The sequence below is a fragment of the Pholcus phalangioides genome, unplaced genomic scaffold, assembly GCF_987345545.1.
Source record: "Pholcus phalangioides strain wild (caught in Gottingen) unplaced genomic scaffold, Ppha-v1.0 ptg000015l_1, whole genome shotgun sequence".
NCBI lineage: Eukaryota > Metazoa > Arthropoda > Arachnida > Araneae > Pholcidae > Pholcus > Pholcus phalangioides.
In genome coordinates, this window is record NW_028301608.1 from 68,743,069 (window position 1) to 68,756,854 (window position 13,786).

The 13,786-nt window shown below is 35.8% G+C and overlaps 3 protein-coding genes across 9 annotated transcripts in view; 2 read left to right on the top strand and 1 right to left on the bottom strand.

Annotated features, from left to right (window-relative positions):
• Positions 1-8,155, top strand: part of LOC149076597 (putative arginine--tRNA ligase, mitochondrial) — a 45,114-nt gene extending 36,959 nt beyond the window's left edge. For 3 of the 5 annotated variants that reach the window (XM_089244207.1, XM_089244209.1, XM_089244208.1), the window contains 4 exons: positions 439-534; positions 1,018-1,092; positions 1,563-1,632; positions 7,809-8,155. In XM_089244207.1, coding sequence (XP_089100333.1) covers positions 439-534; positions 1,018-1,092; positions 1,563-1,632; positions 7,809-7,892 — 325 coding nt within the window. In that variant the 3' untranslated portion in view covers positions 7,893-8,155. The remainder of the gene's footprint in view (positions 1-438; positions 535-1,017; positions 1,093-1,562; positions 1,633-7,808) is intronic. The other 2 variants (XM_089244211.1, XM_089244212.1) reach the window with 1 other exon arrangement.
• Positions 8,156-10,023: 1,868 nt separating this feature from the next.
• RpS20 (ribosomal protein S20) lies at positions 10,024-13,113 on the bottom strand. The gene is made up of 2 exons (XM_089244213.1): positions 12,991-13,113; positions 10,024-10,450 (listed from the first exon to the last, which is right to left on the bottom strand). Exon 2 carries the CDS (start codon positions 10,428-10,430, stop codon positions 10,062-10,064), a length of 369 nt encoding a protein of 122 aa, XP_089100339.1. The 5' UTR covers positions 10,431-10,450; positions 12,991-13,113; the 3' UTR covers positions 10,024-10,061.
• A 62-nt stretch (positions 13,114-13,175) lies between these two features.
• Positions 13,176-13,786, top strand: part of LOC149076599 (putative arginine--tRNA ligase, mitochondrial) — a 69,522-nt gene continuing 68,911 nt past the window's right edge. Inside the window, exon 1 of one of the 3 annotated variants that reach the window (XM_089244204.1) lies at positions 13,176-13,197. The gene's annotated coding sequence lies outside the window, so the exon portion shown is untranslated. Of the gene's footprint in view, positions 13,499-13,786 lie in introns of all 3 variants that reach the window. The other 2 variants (XM_089244203.1, XM_089244205.1) reach the window with 2 other exon arrangements.

Sequence of the window (13,786 nt, forward strand, 5' to 3'; positions counted from 1 at the left end):
AAACAGGGGGGAGGGGAAGTTGGCTTAAAGAAAAAAAAATGTTTTAGAACAAGATTAAAAAAAAATTGGCAAGATTTAACATTTTGAAACCAGTTATATGGGGAAACAAATTGAGTTGTCCTGTTGTTATACATCCTGTTAGACCAAACAGAACATGACCATAGTGGTAATAGAACTGGTTGTTTCATTCAGTTATTAAAATCTTTTTAATATTCTTCTACCTATCTTCTTAGATAATGCCACTAGGAGAATGATGCAATTATTTTTTTTTTAATCAGCATTCTATACTAATTTCTTTTCTTTTTTTTGTGGGGGGGGGGGCAGGTAAACTCTGTGTTTATGTCACTTCTGAAGGACTGTGGACACCCAGATCCTCTCCCTTGAGCTACAATCATGTACATAATAAATGATTATATTTCTTTCTTTTTGAATTTTCAGAATGCAAGAGGAGTCAAAAATTAAATTCAAGTTTGATATAGATCTTTCGCCACTCCATGAAAAAACAGCTGTTCAACTGGTTCAGCATCTAGCTAGGTATTTGAAAGCAGTTTTTAACAATTTCATTTGCCATTTTTTTTTATTTGCTCTGCAATCTCTTTCTCATTTTTTTCTTCAACTAGATCTATTTTGCATTATGAAAAATTTAGATTGTTCGAGTCTTGAATTATTATTTCAATCTTATGACACCATGTCTGCATTAAACCGGGGCTTGACAAATCGTAAACACCAGGTCACCACTGCGACTAGAAAATCAATATATTAGCACCTGAAATTTCCTGTATGTGATTGCTAAATTGGAGTCTCTTTAAGTCGAAAAAAGACATCATCAAGGACTGATTCCTTCGAGCAAACAATAATTTTTGACTCCCAATAATTTTTCTTTTATTTGTCAAGCCTTGATTAAACTAAAAAACAAAATTAGTGTCATCATATTCTGAAGTTATTACTTTTCTACCTGATCAATGCACCTTAGTGAAATATTTATCTATCTTTTTTATGTTCATTTTTATCCTGTAGGTTTGACGAAATTGTTTTTAAATCATACGTATATCTGGAGCCAGCATTCCTGGTACAATATCTACAAACCTTATGGTAAGTTGGATACATCGATCAAATGTGAACATACTGGAATGTTTTTGCTGTATATAACACAGGCTAACCATAGTACCGTTAGACTTTCTATAACGATACTCAATATAACAATAAATCCCTCTACAAGAATTTTTTTTTCAAGTCTTGTTTGGAAATGCCCAGTCTATTTTTAACTGTTGCCTCTCGATATAATAATCCCTCAACAATGATATTTTTCCTGATCCGCAAAGTATCATTATATCAAGGTTTCACTGTATTCACAATTTCAGAATAACTCTCGGTGAAATATTTTTAATACAGACCTCTCTCAAACAATATTATGAGCTCAAAGTCTATGTCTTATTGAATCCATTGTCAATTTTATCGGTTTTATAGCTGTCTTCTGCAAAACTGCACATGTATATCTTTCTGAAAATTTGTAACGGATGGTGCATGCTGAATTGGTGTTATTTTTTAACATGTTATTTCAGTTATTTAACAAGAAAAGCTTTGAACAATCTCAAGTTGGATGCCAAAGAGGAGAAACGCCGTGTCATAAAGGCAAGTTGTTCTAATATAGACGTGCATATTTTTTCAGTCTGTGGGTCAGAAATTTGAGATAGTTATTACTCTGGGCCACGGACTGGTGCAAGTGTGTTGTATTCATATGATTTTTACATACATTTTTCTGCCTGTTATACAAACACAAATACAATGCCACAACAGGCAAAATGCCCAACAAGGTGGCTGAGAAAAAGATGCCCATAATAAATATGGATGCCATTTCAAAAATACCAACCAAATTAAAAATGCAATTACAAACAATATATATACATGAAATATTATACAATGCCCATAAGAATACTTATGGTTGTCTTATTCAAAGTATGGATAACTTCTCGATTTACCCTAATATGTTTACCATATTTCTTTTTAAATGTGTCAATTGTGTTACAATTTACTGCCTCCGGGGGTAATCCATTCCATTTATTAACACCCCTATTAGAACAACTCCCTGCGAAACCATAACCTCACATTGTCCCTTACCAATCGATACTAGTGTCCCCTTGTAAAAGCAGTAGATTGACAGTGAATACACTAATAATTCATGGTCCATCCTATCCATCCCGTTGAAAATTTTGAACACTTCAATCATATCTCCCCCACACCTGCGTTCATCCAATGTAAACATATTCAAAAAATGAAGTCTCTCTTCATAACTCAAGCCCTGTGTGCCAATAAGGACACGTGTAGCTTTTCTCTGCACCCCTTCAACCAGGTCTATGTCCCTCTGGAGGTATGGTCTCCAAAACCTTACAGCATACTCCAGTCCAGGATGAACTAAGCCTTGGAAAAGCGGAAGAATGACTTTTGGAGAATGCGAAGAGACCTTTTTAAAAATTAGACCAAGCATTCTATTTGCTTTTTTGACCCCACTGAACAATGTTCCGAAAACCTAAGCCGCCTGTCAATGAGAATTCCCAAATCGGTGACTCTAGTTGCATCTGGGATAGTGACACCATTCAACTTCTAAGAGAACCGTGGGTTGTTCAAACCAAAATGAGCGACCATGCACTTGTCAACGCTAAACATCATGCTCCATTCATTTGCAAACGCTGCAATCCTGTTTATGTTGGTCTGAAGCAACTCCCTATCGCTTTGATTCTCGATTACCCCCATTAGCTTCATGCCATCTGCGAATTTGCTAGCAATCCCATCGATTTCACTTTTTATTGATATACTCCCTGATCGAGTTTATCAATAAAAAGTATGTGCAGGACATTTCCTTGAGGAACTCCACTTCTGACGTCTAACCAGAGAATTCTCTGTTCACCATGACTTGTTGTGACCTATATCTTAACCACAATTCTATCCAATCCAGCAAGTTGCCCCCAATGTCATGTAAACGCTTAAAGAATTTACCATGTTGGACCCGATCGAATGCCTTCTGGAAATCAAAGTAAACAACATCTACATTTTTGCCCTTACCCAAAGCCTTCGTCACGTGATCATAGAAGCAAAGGAGGTTAGTCACACATGACTTTCCCTTCCTAAACCCATGCTGATTATCTGACAATACATTATTCTTGTCTAGCCACTTCACCAATTGCTTTTTGATAATAATTTCAAAAATTTTTGAGAGGGAGCTCCTCAAACTCACAGGACGATAATTGGACACAGCTTCTCTACTACTCTTCTTAAATATTGGAACAACATTAGCAAGTTTCCAATCCCTTGAGACGATACCCTCAGCAACACTACTTCTGTATATCTGTACGACTGGCCCCAACAATTCATTAGCACATTCCCTGAGGACCCTGGGATAGATATCATCTGGTCCATTCATTTGCCCATGCTGCAATCCTGTTTAAGTTGGTCTGGAGCAACTCCCTATCGCTTTGATTCCCGATTACCCCCATTAGCTTCATGTCATCTGCGAATTCGCTAGCAATCCCATCGATACCCTTATCGAGTTTATTGATTTAAAGTGAAAAAAGTATGGGACCAAGGACACTTCCTTGAGGAACTCCGCTTGTGACGTCTGTCCAACCAGAGAATTCCCCGTTCACCATAACTCATTGCGACCTATCTCTTAACCACGATTCTATCCAATTCAGCAAGTTGCCTCCGATTCCAATCTCGTGTAAACGCTTCTAGAGTTTACCATGTTGGACCCGAACGAATGCCTTCTGGAAATCAAGGTAAACAACATCTACATTTTTGCTTTTACCCAAAGCTTTAGTCACGTGATCATAGAAGCAAAGGAGGTTAGTTACACATGACTTCCCCTTCCTGAACCCATGCTGATTATCCGACAATACATTATTCTCGTCTATCCACTTCACAAACTGCCCTTGGATGATAATTTCCAAAATTTTTGAGAGGGAGCTCGTCAAACTCACTGGACGATAACGGGACACCGCTTCTCTAGTACCCTTCTTAAATATCGGAACAACATTAGCAAGTTACCAATCCCTTGGGACGATCCCTTCAGCAACACTACTCCTGTATATCTGTGCAACTGGCCCCAACAATTCTTTAGCACATTCCCTGAGGACCCTGGGATAGATATCATCTGGTCCTTTGCTTGCACATACATTTCTTAGAAGATTTAGGACCTCCACGTCTTCTACTTGAATATCGTTGAGAGTTTTATTACCCCCATGCAACACCCGTATATCGAATATCATTATCTTCATTAAAAACCGACAGAAAAAGTCATTGAAAGCACTACACGCGCCTACATTGCTCTCTAACCTAGAGCCTTCTATCGAGAGGGGGGCCAACTGTCCCCTTATATCCATTATTGACGTATCGAAAAAATGATTTTGATATCATCTGGTCCTGGTGCTTTGCTTGCACATAATTTTTTAGAAGATTTAGGACCTCCACTTGAATATTATTGATGATTTTATTACCCCATGCAACACCAGTATATTGAATATCATTATCTCCATTGAAAACTGATGCGAAAAAGTCATTGAAACTCCTGTTTGTGCTATATCTGATGCACAGTTCAGAGGTTGTGCACGCCTGTTCTAATACAGGATGGTCATAAAATAAGTTTGATGATATACGAATTAGAGATGTAAGTGTGTCAAAGTATGCGTTCAAGAATGAAGAGGAAAAACAAAACCCCTCCTAACTCTCATGGTTATGGTCACAGCAGCAAAATTTAAAATGGCAACACTCACTTTTATGCATTGTCAAGTGATTGGCGCAGAGAAGAGCCATAAATCATGATGGAACAGCACATGTAACACCATAAATGCAGACACAGACAAAGATTTCACCAAGAGGTTTGTGCGCTAATTCCTCAGACGGGAAGCATTCATATGGCTGATCACTATATCAGCAGTTCTCAACCTTTGGAAGCCTGCTGCCCAAGTTGATTTCTTTCTTGTGAGTGGAAGGCCTGACACTACACACAACTAATGGGAAATAAACGGGGAAAATGAAAGTGAATCACTCATGGTCCTGTTAATGGGCTCTTTATTTTTATTGTTAATGGGTGGTGCTTTCCATATTGTTTCATTATTTCACCGACTTACAAAGGTCTGGGTCACCCTACTGCCACACTGATTTCAATCATCCCACTGATGTAAACATCCCAAATGCAGTGATCGAATTCATAAACTTACTAATTTTATGCTCCATTGTACTACTGCACTGTGAATCTAAGTCAATAACCACAGGCCAGTGTGAATGATAAGTCCAAGGAAACGAGGATAAAATAGTTAAATAAACTTTAATAAGTAGACTACTCTAAATTATGACAACATATATGAATGTACATTAAAAGTTAGGATACTGCATTATATTATTCGAGTAACATGGAGAATGAATGTTAAACATTTGGTTTATATTTCGGAAGAGTGACTTACCCCAAATCCAGTGAAGATCAACTTCACTCTTTCGTGAGTGCCCATCTCACACTTATCTTGTGGACTTCCACAACCTCTCTGACTCTCTCTATCTCACTCTCTGTGTATCCACTCTTCTCAAACTTCATATATATTTTTTTTTCTTTGGCTATCCACCTACTCTTACCTATATTCCATAAACTTCATCTCATTCGCTAATTCCGATTTTCTTTACCAAACTTCACTTTACATTATTGGCTAACATTTTCCTATGGATATGCGTTTCATTGGCTACTGCTATCCCTTTGGTTCGGTTGACGTTCCTGTGGGAACTATTCCCGGAATTCGCAAATCTCCTTTCACCTAATACCATCTGCTCTAACCCCGGACTTTCTCACACTTTTACGTGTATACAAAATTCAGACCAGCTGCAAATATCATTGAAATATGAGCGCGGCCGCTGAATTTTATTACCATATTCTTCTTATACAACTCATACCGATTTCTTTCATAATGTCCTGCACCCTTTATACGATTCATTTCAGTCCCCATATTTATAGATCTGTTTATCGCTACTTTTTATACTACTTCTTCGATTCTGTATTTCCTTACGTGCTACGCGCCAAATTTATAGGTTTCTTTCATGATCCATATTCTTTGGGACTCTTAACTTCTAACACCTGGCTGGTATGACTTTGAAATACATAATTTCAAAGTCCATCCTTTCATACCATTATTCCTCGAACGATACTATTATTTAACGTTGCTAATTCCTTTACAGTATAACAGTCCGTCTGTGGAGAAACAGTAAAGTGTATATATAGTGAAAGCACGCCCGTCATTTACACTTTTCCGGGGGGCAAAATTTGTGTACTCTCTGTTTGTGTGTATATATATTTCACCTTGATGGTTCATTCCTATTGTATGTTTTAAAGGGGGATTCTCTTCCCCCTCCTCAAATGATGGGCCTGAGTGAAAGTGTTATATTCATAACAAGAATCTTGCTATTACGAGTGATTCTCAAGTGATTGTTAAAGCTATGAAAAATGTTTTTGTTTATAGCAAGTTGTAAATCAGGAATCTTCTGTTATAATGTCAAAAATAATTCTCAGAAACGTTATAAATATATATATATATCTACTTTCAAGAATTGAACTGTAGATGGATTACTATCATTCATAGGATGGATTACAAGAACATGTTTCTTGTAAAAATCATTCTGAGGTACTTCTAATCATTCTGAGGTAATTCTTAAGATGGACACAGAAAAGCTTTATTTTTACCTCTTTTAATCACCTTTTGTTAATTTTATATAACTGTCATCTCTTTCTCTATCTGCTAGGATGCTGAAAAGCTAGAATGAGCTTCTATTTAACAGAAACTCATGTCATTTCCGAATGGCAAAACAAATCTTGTTTTAAAAAGTTCCGATTCCATGAAGTCATGGAATTGAGCAATGGCATAACAATTTGGAATTTCAGTTGTTTGGGTCTGTTGGCTAAATTTGTTTTGGAAGTATGAAACTATGCAGAAACATTTCTGGAAATCAACTGCTGAGAGTCAAAAATCAATTTCACAATCAGAGAATGCTGTCCATTCACCGATAAAAAATAATAATAATCTAAAAGCCAATTATAATTGCAAGTAAAAAATTTCAAGGTTTCGTCAAACAGAACAAAAAATTTAAATTTGCTTAAAATACAAATGCCACAACAGACAAAATGCTCAATGAGGTGGCAGAGGCACCTCAAACAAGGATTCAAAGGAACGAAAAGTCCAATACAATGACAATTTTTCCTGTGAAGCAACGCTGTCATTACAACAGAGTTCTGATTTCTTCGCAATTCTGGCTTCTAGCAGACTGGAATTCTCTTCATGCTTGACTACTTAAGTAGATTTTGAAGTCTGAAATATACACACACAGGGTCTTAACGTGTTTTGCTACATATTAACAGATACTTCCCGTTAGCAGACAAAAAATTTGGTCCTACGGTGTCTTTTACAGAGAGGTTTCTCTGTACAAATGCATATGTATGGTATGTCTAACACGCTAGGTATCTACTTTTGAACAGTAGTGAATTTCGCTTGTTTTTCAGAAAACCGTCATAAATAAATGTATGCAGGGAAATGCTCTAACAGAAAAACTTAAACTAAACTTAATGACAAATGAGTTGGGACCACGAAAATAAGTTGTACTAGGCAGAAAACTGTCTGAATCACGAAACCAAACCACCATTTTCTCTTCCCTCCACATTCAAATGATTTGCACTAAAAATCTCTTCTAGATTTTTCTTTTGATTGATAAAATGTTTTCATGGTACTATTTTCTTGTTGACTTAGAAACATTTAATTTTTTTCTTTTGTTTTATACAGGCTAGGTTGTTACTGTTTCATGCAACTCAAAAAGTTCTTCACGAAAGCCTCAGTCTACTGGGAATCAGCCCTCTAGTGTTGTGAATATTTTTAGAAATCATTGGACAAAAATGTGAATTTTTTATCTTCTTTACAGAAAAGCAATTTATTTTTAATCACATAAGTGAAATTAATTTCTTTTAAATTTTGTAAAAAAGCATAATCATGATTTGTGAATCACAAGCTGCATGGCATTCTGTGCCTGAAATTCTTGGCATATGTAAATCGCATCTGGAAATCCAATGATACCCAATTTGTCCTATGACAAATCCCTAACACAAATTAAAAACAAGTTTTGTTTATATGGGAAACAAAAGAGCCTGCATTCTATCAACAATAGCTACGACCTGTTAACACGGCACTAAAATGTCTGATGGTTTTCTCCACTCCCCCCATGCAAAGTAGATATGAGCCTTCATTTCCGATGAAACAAGACACAAAGTAACTGCTACCACTACATGCTCATTCCTCTTGCAACATTTTTGACAAATCAGTACATGCATGACCACAATGTATTCATGTTTTCAGAGTTGTGCTGCCATCTGCGTTTAGAAGTGAAGATGTAGTAATAACGTTCCAATGGTAGCATCGGATCTGTGAGATCAATAACCAAAAACCGATCATATAATCAGAAATGCAAAGCGTGTTGTTCAGGAAAAGGTGATAGAATACCAAATGTATTAACATAAAACTCCACCAACGATTAATATCCGCATGGATCTCTCAGATCCAGCGTCATGTTAAAAAAAAAAGGTGCACACCAAGGAATCTCTTGATAATTTTTAAACAATATATAGGTACATTACATTTTTAAACATTAATGTATTGCAATAATTAAAACAAAATATTAATTATAATTTGTAATTTTAAATTTTTCAACATAGTCTAGAACAGATATATAATTTTATGGTCCATTTTATCTAAACTACTGATAACCCACATTCAATTTACTGTGAAATAGAGTAGTTTATTCTAAATTATGTGCGATAGAGCATCGGGGTTTAGTATTTGACCTCAGAAACTAGCTCAGTATTACAATAATAATAAACTTATCAATATTGTCTCAAATACTTTTTTTTAACCCGATGGATATGTTAAGTAACAAAACACTTTTATAGTGTTTTTATATTTTGAATTGTTTTTCACACTATTGCCAGTTTTGATATTTTAATTTTTCTGATGTCCAAAATTTCATTAAATTTTTTTCATGGCATAGGCTGTATAAATCCAGGTTTTTAAATATTTTTAATCAAAGCAGAGCCGGAGGACTTGATACCCAAAGCATTGTTTAGATGCAGCTTCAATTGAAAAACCATTGCATTATGAATGCTAGTAAATCAAACAGTCATTCTTACTTTTGCACTACAAGTTTCATAAGCATCGTATACAAGCCAGCACTACCAAATGAAAGGGCATTTTAATTGCTAGATATATTTTACAAACAAGGTTATTGTTTTAAGCACGAGTGAATATATATCTAGGTAACAGAAATCAGCATGACATTTGCATGGTGTAAAAGATATTTTTAAACACGTTATGAAAATAATAGATATGTATATCTGTACACATATATATGGTATGAGCAGTTAAATTTTGGAAGGTCAGGAATCATGTTGATCAAATAGTTCGTTTTTTTTCTTAAGCTTTTATGCTATGTTCTATTTAAATTGTATATATTGTGCAAAAATAACTATGTAGAGTGTAGAAAATTATTTTACAATATTATTTTGTTGTACGACAGACACTTTAAATGGAATTGTATTTTCCAATGGGAATTTTTATATGAAAAAGCCATATTTGAGGTTTTGACGTAAGTTTAAACCATAGTTCCCCAACCATTTTTGTCCCATCGTCATCTAACCCATAGGATCCAATGTTATACCCACAGCTTCTACTGCCCCCTTTGAACTTTCCATCACCCACGTTGGGAATCACTGCTTTAAACCAATAAAAACCTGCCAACCTCAATATAAATTGCTCTCATTAGAAATCCCAATCTCCCTTTATCGTAAATCTTAAACCGATTCAACACCCATCATTGGTGCCATATGTAACACGAAAACAGTTTGGATTTATTCACTTCATTTCACCAATATATTTTTCAGAAACCCCCCTCCCCATTTACTAATTGCAGTGAAATGTAACAGCATATGAAAATATTTCAAAAAAATGCACATCCAGAACAGAGAAACTTTATTTCATAGAAAGAACAGCTTATGTATCGGCTATCGTTACTTCAACTTCAACACCTGGTTCTATATTTATGGATGTTATTTGCTTTACAGTCTCGGATGGGCTGTGCAAATCAATTATGCGCTTGTGGATACGCATCTGATAACGATCCCACGTTTTCGATCCTTCGCCACATGGAGTCTTCCTGGTAGTGATGCGCAAGATTTTGGTTGGCATCCTCACTGGTCCCTTCACTTTCATCTCCTTCTCCTTTGCTTTCTTCACCAGATCATTGCAGACCTTCTCCAGACTCTTCACATTAAGACTTGTGAGAGTGATGCGTATACGATGATTCGCCCAAGCCTTCTGGTCTTCCATCGACCCTTTCTGCATTTCTTTATACGCTGCCATACCTCGATGCTAATAATTTCCTGTTTCAAAAAAATATATTTAAATCATTATATATGTGAAAAAAAAAACAGTAATGCTAAAGGGCAGAGCTGATAAAAAAAAATTGGTGTTAGAGCCTAAAATATTTCTGTGATGATTGAATTGAACAAAAGCAACATTTTCACAATTTCAACATAAAGGTCTAGAAACACATACAAAATCAGATTTTGTGTTTCTAAGAATTCAGCTGGTACCAGGGGCCCTGGCTTTTGAAATTACATTAAAAATGGTAGTCTTAAAAATGGTATATATACAATATATATATACACTGAGTACATGTGCTTTGCCCCCACCCCTGGAAAAAGTTGAAATGACGGCCCTGGCTGGTACTTATTTTTTCTTTTATGATTTATACCAAAAGAAATTAAAAGCTTTCTATGATATTACAGTGGATAAAACTGATATCAATAACATCTACTGCTGCCTGTGGAAATTGCTGTTAGAACGTAATGGCAATACAACCACTACTGGTCACTATCAATAGGCCTTATCAAAATAGAGGGGGGAAAAAACACTGTCTTTAAACAGAATCAAAAAAATTATCTCGTCGATACTTGAATAAGCACTTTTATACAATGGAATACTGTTTGTCTCTTAAAATATATTATTTCATGCTACAATAAACAAACCCCCAAAGAAAGAATATTTTGCATTGTTCAGTAACAAGTCCTCAGCTGACTGAAAATGTTCTCTAGTAAATATTCCTGCAACAGTGTTTTCCACACTTTTCTCAGAGAGATTACCATGCATCACAGAACAGTGTTTTCAACATATTCTGCTTTAAAGAAGCTAACTATTATGTGGAGCTGTTTGCACAAAGATTGAAAAAGAAGGCATAGGATACATATAAGACACCAGACAGACCGCCGAAGTGGCGCGGCAGTAAGATGTCTATACCACCATGAAGGTTACTGTCACGGTCCACACCCGAAAGAAGATATTTTCCCTAATGAGCTTGAGGCGACTACCAGTACACAGTGCTTTCGTTTCAAACACACCTCATTAGTGACAGTAAAATCTATTCAATTATATGGCAAAAGACTTGCTGGAAGTGACATCTTGATCAATTCTGCTGTATATTGAATAAATGTCAAGTCGCATCAGATATATTGTAATATTTTTTAAAAATAATGAAACAAATTATTGCATCTTATCCTTCACCACCAAATATAAGTAATTGAAAACTGCCATAACAGCTTGTACTAAGGCGACCCTCAGGGAATGACTGGACAGTTAATGTTTGAATAAAAGTGAAAAAAAAATCAGTAATCATTCAAAACGTAAAAGCAAGGGAAAAAAAACTATTCAGTGAGTTGAATTCAAACTATCAACCTTCGGATTGCCAGTTCTATATACTTCACAAACTGGTTTAACATCGAATGCTAGCCAGAGTCCTGATTTAATTCATCAAGTCATAAACATTTGTCACCACTACCCACCGTACACATCCAATAAATGTTCTGTGTTATATACATATCAGCAGGGTAAAAAGAAATCTGTCTCAATATTACAAGTGCTTATAATAACCACACTGTATGGGAGGAGGGGGTTGAATTACTGGTTGTAATACGATTATAAACCTCACAAAATTCATTATTCGTGAGAATTTCTCAGAAACTTACAAAAAATCTCACACCATTTTGACAAATAAACTATGGGAGTGTGGGAAATTCTGGGGTTCAGCGCTACAAATTACTAAGAGTGCTTGAAAAGCCACAGCTGTGACCAACATAAATAGATCTCATCTTTGCATGTTGGGGAATCAATAATAGTCAAGACATCAAATCTTTAACCCTGCATGAAAGCGCAACTGATGTAATAAGCACAGCCCCCCCCCCCTTCACACATTTTCTCTTTTCTATCCTTTCCTAGATCGCACTAGCACCTATCTCTTAACCGGAAAAAGTCGCCAATGGAAATGGTGACCAATATCGAAGCTGTTCCCCAAACGGAAGGTCAAGAGCTACGAAATTGTTACTTTTCATCTTTTGGTAACGATAAATTTGATCTGTTCAAAGATAAAAATGCCTCAAATTCCTCTCACCACGAATTAAAATACTTGCAATTGAATTCTTCAGATGAACCCGGATAATACGCGATAAGGATGGAATTTGCTATACATTCAACAAATGTAAAACAATCAAAAGTTTCTAATTAGTCAAATAAGAAAGGATAGCCTTCCATGGGTGAGCCAACCAGTGTTTCAGGCCTAACAGAACTACACACCGCATTCGGGATGATTCTGCAAATAAAACTTGTAACGGATACTGGCAAATATGCCTCAAAAGGAAAAAAAAACCTGCGATTAACAATTCCACAATAAGGCAAGGAAAAAAAATTGAAATCATCATGGAAGACAAAATGCCATCTAAAATTTGCCCTAACCGATTGCCGCGTTTCCGATTCCCTTCGTGCAATTAACCTACAATAATGCGATGAATGGCAGGCAGTCAAATATCAATACGCTGTCAGTCGAGTAGCATATCACATAAAAACTAGCTAAAATTTTTAAAATATTTACCTCTAGGCGATATTAATACGATTTTATTCTCCACAGATCACTAGCAGGGTAGGTAACACGCGGACATTTCAGTGGTCACGTGATACAGTTTTGAGGTGAGGTAGAAAGCTTTGTGAAATTGACTTCTTTTCACCGATGTGACCATACGACCCCTACTTCCCGGAATATTCTCATCTGTTTTCCTTCAAAGGAGAAAGAAAGAATACTGTAATCAGCATTTTTTTTTCTTCTCTCTCTAACTGGCTTCTTGTATCACAAATGGCTATTTTATGTATTTTCACACACTGAATCCATGTCCCGCATTTTTTTCCGGAATATATGGTTAAATAATTTTTCATCTACTGTTTGTTTTTTAGTTTGTCATTAATCGGAAAATCATAAAAAATGGATCTCTCTCGAAGTCATTCGGTCTTGTGTACCTCCTCGGAGAAAAGATTGAACTCCAATGTTTACAAATTGCATGTGCTAATTATTTTTCTCAAGGGTTACTTGTTTTGTACCTGGATAGGTAAAAAAATTGAATTATTTTCTCCCAAATGTCGCTTCATGTTTATTATCACATTTAAATCTTGGTTCTGAAATGCTTGAATTGTGATTTTAATCCTGATTGTTTTATGATAACGGTTTTTGCCACTCGATTTTAACACATTCATCGCGTCTATTCACTAATGAGTATCGATTTCAACTCGTAAAGTGTTATATTTCGCCGCATAAGCTGAGTGGAGTACACTCAGTTGAATAATAGAACTCAGCTACGCAAAGATTCGAATATTTTTGTAGCTGTATGAAGCCTATG